Source organism: Platalea leucorodia, assembly GCF_965183815.1.
Source record: "Platalea leucorodia genome assembly, contig: HAP1_HAP1_SCAFFOLD_34, whole genome shotgun sequence".
NCBI classification, from domain to species: domain Eukaryota; kingdom Metazoa; phylum Chordata; class Aves; order Pelecaniformes; family Threskiornithidae; genus Platalea; species Platalea leucorodia.
Genome location: NW_028121456.1, coordinates 960,952 through 970,640, shown reverse-complemented (window position 1 = coordinate 970,640; position 9,689 = coordinate 960,952). Strand labels below are relative to the sequence as shown.

General features: G+C 38.6%; 1 protein-coding gene across 1 annotated transcript; it reads right to left on the bottom strand.

Moving 5' to 3' along the window:
- Positions 1-523: 523 nt before the first annotated feature.
- LOC309603258 (uncharacterized protein) lies at positions 524-9,388 on the bottom strand (the record flags this gene model as incomplete). The annotated part of the gene is given in 17 exon segments (XM_082338145.1): positions 524-562; positions 564-2,004; positions 2,414-2,502; positions 2,891-3,005; positions 3,438-3,466; positions 3,584-3,722; positions 4,184-4,284; positions 4,473-4,613; positions 5,016-5,127; positions 5,529-5,611; positions 6,134-6,204; positions 6,367-6,434; positions 6,602-6,704; positions 6,867-6,977; positions 8,165-8,365; positions 9,156-9,354; positions 9,356-9,388. Coding segments are annotated over 17 exon segments (3,075 nt in total), but the record flags the coding sequence as incomplete, so codon positions are not given.
- Positions 9,389-9,689: the final 301 nt, after the last annotated feature.

The following is a 9,689-nucleotide window of genomic DNA, read 5'->3' as shown; positions in this document are numbered from 1 at the left end:
AATAGGCAAGCAGCAAGAACGCTGCAAAACTAGAGTTGCTTTGCAAAGTTTGACTCTGATTAGTAATCGTTAGCGTGGGTGATAGTGAGTAGGCAAGTCGCCTTGTACCTGGACAACTGAAGGCTATAAGAACCCTGTGTAAAGGCACATTCGGAGTGCCCCGATGGGTCTGGGACACGGTCTCTCCCTGAGACCTCCCTGGTGCCTCCCCTCAAATTGTTCTGTCTTCCCCCCCCCCCATACAAATAAAGGGTGCAGAGCAGGAGGGTGTGAGTGATAAGGGGGTGAAAAGGGGCGTGGCCTCCGGCAGAGGGATGTAAAGCAGCGGTGGGGACAGCGTGACTGGAGCAGAGCCGCAATCGTTTAACAACGTTTATTGGGGGGCGAACACATCCCAGCCAGATTATGCTATATAAACAACTTAGAAACAATGGAGAACAGGCAGACATGAGAAACACCCAGAAAAGAATTAGGAAAGAATTGCTGATTATGCTGGAATCCTGGCTTACTTTTAAGCTTTCTCTCAATGTTTATCTGGGAACTTCTTTTTCTTCTTGACTTTCTATACATTTGTTCATTCTTTGGTCACCTATCTTTCGGCATTTCTTTTCTATTTCACTTCTGCTTCCATCTATGTGGGTATGTCTTCTTTTGCCACTTCTTAGTTTTCCTTTTTCATTTTCCCAGGAAGTGTCCCAGAAATTTGAAAGAGCTGACACAGTTGGAAGTCCGTGCCTTTCACGGGAGTATTTTTCTGATTGCTGCTGAGGTATTGAGCAATGATGGAAGTTTGCTCTGTGGCTGCTAAAGTGATGTATGTCTTCCTCTCTAGAGAGTGCACTGTGAGGCCATCTGCTTTTGCAAGGATAATCCTTATGTGACCTGTTGTTGCAAGCTTGACTCAATTTGTCAAAATCTCTGTCACAATGAGAAGACTTTCTCTCTCTGCCATCCTTTGTTCCATGAGAGGAATAATAATCATTGTTGCAGTGTCTGCATTTTTCCCATCTCCGTGGTTCATCTTGACAGTCTCTTTCTCTGCTGCACGTTCTCTCTCCTTTGGAATGATAATACCTATGCCTGTCTTGTTCTGTTCTTTCTCTGCTTTGGGATCTAGAATGAGAACATTTTCCTAAGCTTCTGACATTAGTTGGACTGTTTCTTTCATTATGAGAAGATCTACACCCGCTTTCATTGCAATACTCCCGCTTATGACGATTTTGCTTCTTTCTTTCCACACTGCAAGAGCACCCCCTCTTCTGGGAATGATCATCTGCTTTGCTTCTGGTTTGCTTCTCCTTCTCCCTCTCTTCAGTGTCTGAGTTTTCTCTCTTCTTTCGGTAGTGCTCTTTGTCAGTTTTTTGAGAGTTGTATATTTTTTTCTGATCCTTTTTCCCGTGTTTATCGTCTTCACATGTTTTATTACTCAGTCCCTCATTTCCTCTAGAAAATTGACTCTCCAAAGCTTTATCCAGCTTTGTAATAGAAGAGTCATTAACAGGGGGTACCTCTACATAGTTCTTAGAGATGTCCTTTGTATCTTGGCATTTATCTGTAATATCTAGAGACGCAAGTTTTTTAGAAATGCATTTAATGTCAGACTTTATCGAGGAAGTTTGCCCTAATTTCTCTTTGCTCTCAGGAGACCCTTTGATGTACAAAGCTTTTCCTTTTGCAACTCGCTTGGGTTCTTTTGATCTTCTTGGTTTATCTTTGTCTCTGCTGTCTTCAGACTCGCACTGCCCAAGGAATTCACCTTCCGTGTCCAAGGATTTTTTCCTGGGCTTGTACTGACCACTGATATTGGGATGTGCATTATGAGCTTTTGTTATAGTACTTCCAAAAACTTCTTTGGTAGAAATTGTTTCAGAATGTGACTGAGTAAAAAGATTCTCAACCTCACAGCGGAAGTTGGAAGGAACCTTCCTGGATTCTTTACAGGCTTCCATCACTATAGTTTCTGTAAGAGCATCATTCTCAGAAGACTTCTGAGGTCCAGGGGCACTGCACAAAATAAGAACACGTTTTTCATTTGCAAAAGTCCATCTAAAAGACAAATGTTAGGAGTGAAAACCCCTTAAGTAAAAACATTGGTGCCTACTGGAAAACTCTGAAAAACATTGCCTTTAGAAACCTATTCTTACACCTTCCTCAGAAAGAGGAATAGAAAAAGTATTCCAGACAATGCAAAAAAATGGAAAACCATTCTATGAAGAAACAAAACTTTTCCAGGAGGCATCCGCCTGTATTTAATATCAGAATAATATATGCTCAGTGCTGATGTTTGCAGCACTAGATGTACAGTGTGGAATTCTCTGTACTGAAATCTTTCTATTAAATAGTATTAGTAGACAGGTAAAACAGTGCAAAACTTGTATGAAACCTTGTTTTAATCAGAGTGTACTCATTTTACCTTATTTCCTCTGATAAGCTGTTCAACTGGCTGTATGCGACAGATTCTATGATTATTTCTTGAGGAACCAGCGACAAAGCTATAGGCACCTACGATTAAAATGTAGAAGTTAACAGACAGAAAAAATGCTGTCTTTAGTAGAAAACTACTGTTTGCAAAATTTCTGCATTAGAAGTTAAACAAGCTCACTTTGAGTTATAGGCGCTATCCCCATTTTACACATCACCCCCCTCCCCCCCCCAATATACTTTATGAAACTTATGAAGTATGAGCTCAGCTGAATTTCTCTTAAGCGGACATGTTCTCATATGTCAGCTCAGCTCTGCAAATTCTAGTGGGATAATAGCACAAAGTGTTACGACGACATCTCTGCTGCCTGTTTTCTTGGTATTTCGCATGAATTAGGAACGTTATAATGCTCCTGAATACCGCATACATCACAGGTGAGAAGTTCTAGATGGAACAAACATAACTCACTGTTTCAAGCAATCCATTTGTTTTAGAAAAGGAAATCTCAGAGGGTTTAACAGGTTGGACTTGGCAAGTGGAATCAACAAGTTTCACTCCATTTTCTTTAGATTCATTATCTAAACTAATACTTAAGTGGTCTCAAGAGCGTAGTTCTCAGTGCTTTGGAAAGCTGACTTGGAAGTATAAAGTAATGAAGTAGCATGGCTGCACAATTTAGGATTAGAATCACAGAATCGTTTAGGTTGGAAAAGACCTTCAAGATCATCAAGTCCAACCGTTAACCTAGCAATGCCAAGTCCCCCACTAAACCATGTCCCCAAGCACTACATTTACACGTCTTTTAAATACCTCCAGGGATGGAGACTCAACTACTTCCCTGGGCAGCCTGTTCCACTGCCTGACTACCCTTTCAGGGAAGAAGTTTTTCCTAATATCCAACCTAAGCCTGCCCTGGCGCAACTTGAGGCCATTTCCTCTCGTCCTATCGCTTGTTACTTGGGAGAAGAGACTGACCCCCACCTTGCTACAGCCTCCTTTCAGGTTTCAATAATACTGGCTGCAGCATGAGGGCTGTGAAGAAAGCTGCAGTGTGGGAGGGAAAATAAAACTCAGATGCTAAAAAGCAACAACAACAAAACCCCACACCAAACCCAAAACCCACTCTCAATTTGGTGCAATTCTCTGTCCCCCTCAAATTACCTTATTCAGATGAGGAGGAAGGCGTGGTCCCAGAAATCCAGCCTGCTTACTATTAGCCCCCCACTGACCAAGGAATGAATGGGGATAGGATGGCGCTGGTAAGTAAAAAGCACGGTCTCCGAGTGTCAAATCATAGCGCCTTGGGAAAAGAGCAGTGATCTTAGTTTAGAGCTTTTCTTTCAGCCTGTTCTTGCATTCACCCCTCTCCTATAATTTTATAGAAACAGTTCATATGACACAGAAGACATATACGGAAGACTTAACCAAGACTACAAACTGAAAATTAGATAATGGTCTTCCTACAATGACTATCCTTTTCGGAGCAATAACTCATCCTTACACCATCTATGGCCTTAATTTCTCCTTCTTTTAAATTAGCCTGCTACAGAAAGCAGATATATAGCAACGTACACAAGTGCAGCAGTTTAAGGCCAAGCAGTGAAAGATCCTAAATGACAGGGGGAATTTCTGGTTAGACAGAACTGAATCATACAAATAGTAATCGTGTCTGAGGACAGAAAGAAAAACACTTGAAAAGAAGAAAAATCTCAATAACGGGAAAGTAAATCTATTCTGAACACATTTAGTATTTGTTATTACCTGACATAAAAAAGTACATAAGCCTGCTGTTTGAGAACTGTTTGGACATCAGAAAGGTCTACTGAGGCATCATTCATGCGATACCAAAGTCCATTACCGGCCTGCAAGTAAAGACAATGATATCTTTAGTGGAATTGCATGTTTTCCAAATGACATCACAGATGGAACACTACAGAACAAAACATACCAAAACAAGTCAAACAAAACATACAAGGCAACCTTTTCCCCTAAAAACATTTTAGTTTGTCAGGACCGATTTTACCCTATTAGAAGTCAAGCTGATATCTACCTTTATGAAGCAGAGATAGTGTCCTGCCTTGCACCTCAAGCCCCTATGGACAAGAACTGCATATAAAGCATAGATGAGTGGTTCTCCAACTGACTGGGACATAGATGCTCGAAGATCCAAATATTCAGGATATTTTACATTCTAAAGAAAGACCAAGAAGATTCAAAAATTATCCGGAAATACTTCAGGGATAGCCTGAGAAAAACACTTCTAAAAACACAGACTAGGATTATACGAATATATTTTTTGATTCATTGAAAAATACCTATTCTCATAAACAACATTTAAGGGTTTAAGTTGCAGAGAACTGTTTTCTGCAGAATTAGCTCTTTAAGAGTAAGGTATATTCTTATGGTCACACAGGAACTTTATCGTTATTAAAAAGGAAACAAGAAGCCATAGCTGTTATATTGACTTTTCTTGGACTATAGAAGTTAGTCTACAGTTATTGCCTGCCAACGTTAACAACTTTTAAATGAGTATTCATCTTTGGGAAATCTCCCATTCCGAGAAGATAAAGTTGCGTTACAGCTGTAAATATACCTTGTTGATCTTTCCACCTCTAGGATTTGCAAATCTTTTCAGTGATATTGTGAGAACGTTGGGAGAACGATGGATCGTATACCTCTTTGATGCAGGAACCATCTCTTTACACCTTAAAAACAAGCACAGACAAATGCGTGGACATGCCTTTTATCTTCTGGCCATATGAATATTTCCGTGTGCAATTTCACACTTACAAAGGCTGACGAGCCCCAGTGTAGACAATACTAGGAATAAAAGTCTACTGTGAGCTAACAGCCACACTTCTTCTAATATATTTCCAAATACTCAAACAGAAACACCAAGATTACTCTCTTAGAAACACATGTGTTCTTTTCCAAGCTTTGAATTCTTTCAGCGTAGCGGTTGTACAAAGAAAATGAAATGAAAGAGCAACAGAGAGCTGTCTCATTATCTTATTTCCAAACAAAGTCAAAAGATAACTTATGCTCTAAGTCATGCAATACATTAAACACGTATCCTGGATTAAGATGCACTTAGTAATGATCTTACTTGCTACACTTATAGCTATTTTCACTGTCTAGTTGTTCCGGTTTCACAAATCGTTCTAGAGCTCCGGTGACAGATGTAACTGCCTGGATGAGTAAGAAAGTAGAGCACTAAGTCACTGGAAATGCACAACTTCAAACACGTACTAGAAGTAGTTCATGAGAGAACCTTGCTAGTTCATACTTAAGTGTATGAACTTCAGCTGCTGTGAACCAGCAAACACTCATTTACCTCATTTGAAAACGATGCTACTTTGAACTGAATAAATTTTGCAATACCACAGACAGCATCATCTGTGGTATGCTTTGGCATCAATGAGAACAATCAAACCCATCAGTCTGACAATAGATGTATATTGAAGTAGAATAACCGAGAAGTACGATAGTATCATTGTTTGTGTAGCTATAGTTATTATTTTTCCAGCTTAAATCCAGTGCAAACATGGAGACCCTTTTCATGGCTTCCACCGAAGAACAAAGTCCAATCGACTCCCATCCACCACCAAGTTCTTTTCTTTTAACAGTATATCTTTTTAAGTGAAACGAGTTTATTTTAGAAAGCTCTACAAGCCTTTGCACATCGCGACCCATATTCACAAAACGTCTTACCTTTATATCCAAACTAATATCGAGGAATGGCTCGTACGTATCCGAAACTGCTTGGCAGTTCAAGCACTTTACTGGAATCAAAATACAAACGCTTAACAATATGTGAAGGAGACTAACTGTGCCAATTTAAATTATTAATACATATTACTTTAGTCAGACTACAAACTCCTTTACTACAGACAGACAAAAAGACACAGGCCAGTTTGAAGGACAGTAAGAGTTTGAAAAAGTACCTCGGGATCTTAGATATCCTCCAAATATTTGATAAATAAGCGTGGTGGCTTGAGAAGATCTGTCTAATCTGGAAAGAAATTATCATCAGACCTCAGAAGATTTAAGGCACAGGGTTAACTCTTCAACGAGTCTTTCTTTTTATGAAAACCAAGGACATAGTTTTTAATTTATGATAGTAAATAAAGGAGTAAGAGGGGCTAGAGAACATTTAAAAGTTAATTTGTTTATCCTTACTTGGTGCTTCCCTTCAAGCAAGCTTTCTGCAAAGCCTCAACAGTGAAGCGTAAGAATTCATGTGCATCCTCCTGACTGCCAAAATTGAAATGTTTTCCTATTCCTAATAAATAAGAAGGTTATTATATGTATCTCAAAAAAAATGAAAGAAAACTCCTATTTCTAAAATCTCTCTTCTTTAAAGGATCAAAATCATTTCTATGCATCAAATAATTCCTTGAAAAATTAAAAAATATAAAAAATAAAACCATCTGAAAGGACTTACGTTTAAGGCCATTGATAACAGATGTAGGTTTGATGGCATTTTTAGAGCAACACAGGACCTGGTTAATGTGCGTTTCCATCGTGCACATCATACAGAAGCCTTCTTCAAGACCTGAAGAGTGAAAGAAGAAAGCATCCCAGTCTAGTCATACCGACATTGCTACAAAAAAACCTAAAAAAATAATAATCTTTAACTTATAGGTACAATGTCCACTCTCCATGCTACATTCTCTTCTCCTAAGGTGTCAATATCCCAACAGTTTTGTGACATTTTATTACACAGAACTGCATAGAATAAAAATGTCTATTAAGTCTGTATTAAAGTGCATTTTCCGATGAGAAATCTAAGTAACTATTGCAATGTCATTGTTTTGCAGGCTGACAGGAATGTGAACTCCACAGACCACAGAACATATGAGGAAGCAATTGATGACATTGATGACACAGCACTAAGAGAGAATGTGCGTTCTTTTCAGCACACTGCTGTTAGGTGAGCTACATGACACAGAGCTAAGAATCCTCTGGGAGAAAGGAAAGATTCAGGTAATGTATGTATTAGTATTTCTGCCCTCCTTTTTTCAACAGGATTCTTAACTGAAATAATTTTTAGATACGGTGAGAAACACAGTTAACTTTCTAGGAATAAATACTAAGATACCAGACTAGAAAGCATACAGGCGCCTCTGTAAAAATACACATATATGGACATGAAAAGAGGCTTCTAGTCCTAGATAAATTCAAGGATAAAAACAAAATTCAAAGAACACAAATTCAAGGGTTTAAAAAATACAAAAATTTATTTAGAATAAAATCAGTCCAAATTTTAATACAGTCCCACACAAATGCCTATTTGAGTTCGTAAGAGATTAGTTCGTAGTGCTTTCTAGTTGTTGTTTTTTTTAATGGGTCAACAGTGAACATATCATTTATCACAACATTAGTGCATTACAGTATCTAGGCTGCGAAGCCTAAGAATCTATGATGCCATCATCTTAATTTTTATCACCTTTCTACCAGCAGGAAACCCAAAGGCCAAATGTTCCTCAAGTGCCTTACTTTACAGTGCACTTCATTATTCACATGAAGCAAGAAATGATCTCTTTTTTGAAGCTTTACCATGGTGCGTTAAATGAACAAATGCACTTCGTATGCTATCCCGAGCCTCCTGATAATATAATGTTCAAAGGCAGCTTCTACAGATAAAATAGGACAACTAAGAGTTTTCTTCACAGAATCGCTGTTGTTCTTTCACCTTCAGAGCTGTCCAACAGATATGTAATAATGTTAGAAAGTACTCACATGACTGGGTGTGCTCACGAGAAAGCATGTAATTGGCAAGAGGAGGCGTGTAGGTCAAACATTGTAGAATGGAATTAAGGAAACATGTATTGCCAAGATTCTGCAGTCCAACCCCAACGCTTTGTGTTTGTTGCCAATCCATACAAATTTTCTCAGGGGGAAAAAGAATCCTTTGTGGCGGGGCAATTCCGTCATTAACAACTGCAAGAAAATTGTATTTGAAAAGAGATGCACTGGTTTCATTTTAAAAAGGATATTTAAAAAGTAGCATTCTGCAGGAGCACCCAGAAGAACCAGCTATACTCCAAAACACAAGAACAGGTGACGCACAGCTTTGACGCTGCCACTCCAATTTGCTGGTCAACACAGTGTTTTGGACAATAGTTTATTCATCTGTTTTAATTCTTCTAATGCAAGACAAACTACCACTCTGATTTTAGTAACTTCTGCCAGGTTTCTTTCCATCTATAGCCTTTAATCTGATTATTAGGTCAATTATTGGTTTTTTCCTTACTGCAACTTAAACCACAAGCTTATACTTGTAATTATATGGTAATAAATATAAGAACTAAGACAGAAAAATAAGCAAGTAACTAGCACAGAAGGTAACCCTACAGATACCAGATCTCTTCCTGAGCAGCGTTATCATTCAAAGACTTGTGAATAATGGAAGCCATGAATAGCAATGGTAAAACGTGCTTTTCTCTGCGTAACGGAAAAGACCTGGATAAGTCTGTGTTTTCTAAACAGCTCCCCATAATTGACCCTAAATAGATCAAAACTAAGTTACAAATAGATTGTAAATGGATAAAACTAACTTCTGCAACACCAGTCACTTCAGTTGCCTTAGGGAATTCACACAACTGAAGTCTACCGTTGAAGTCTTTATTCATCATAGTCCCATTTTATAGCAGTGCAACAAATAAGAACTGCGTTTTCTACTTTTCTTTTGTTTTTAAGAAAAAGGAGGGAGGGCAAAAGACACACTTACCTAGATCTCTTTGGGTGAAAGGCCTAGGTTTTTGAGACGATGTACAATAAATAGCACCTCCAGGTCCTTTTTCCACAGAGACTTTGTTTGGATCTTCTGCAGGTGGTACCTGGCCCAAATTTGCGGTGCGTGACGTCATTTTTGTAGTACGGTGTTTCTTAGGTTTGTCGGACTGCCTTGATGATGATTTTTTAGATTTTTGAAGATTTTGACTTGTTAACTATGGTCGTTGTTCACATCTGTAACAGAGGCAAAAGTTCTGGTTGACATAAGAACGTGAAGAAGCATTCCAGAAAGAAAAGAATAGGAGAAAACCTGTCACTTAGTCTCAAAGAAATAACTTGAAGAACTAAATAGCTGATAAGAATGATTTAAAAAAAAACCAAAACGAAACCCCAAACCAAGCCAAAAGCAAACACACAAAGCAGTGTGTGTTTTGTTTCCCATCAAAACTGTATCGATATTACTTTTGACTTCTGCAGAGCCGGTGACTGATGACATTTCTTACACTTTCATGGGTTTTTAATCCATTAC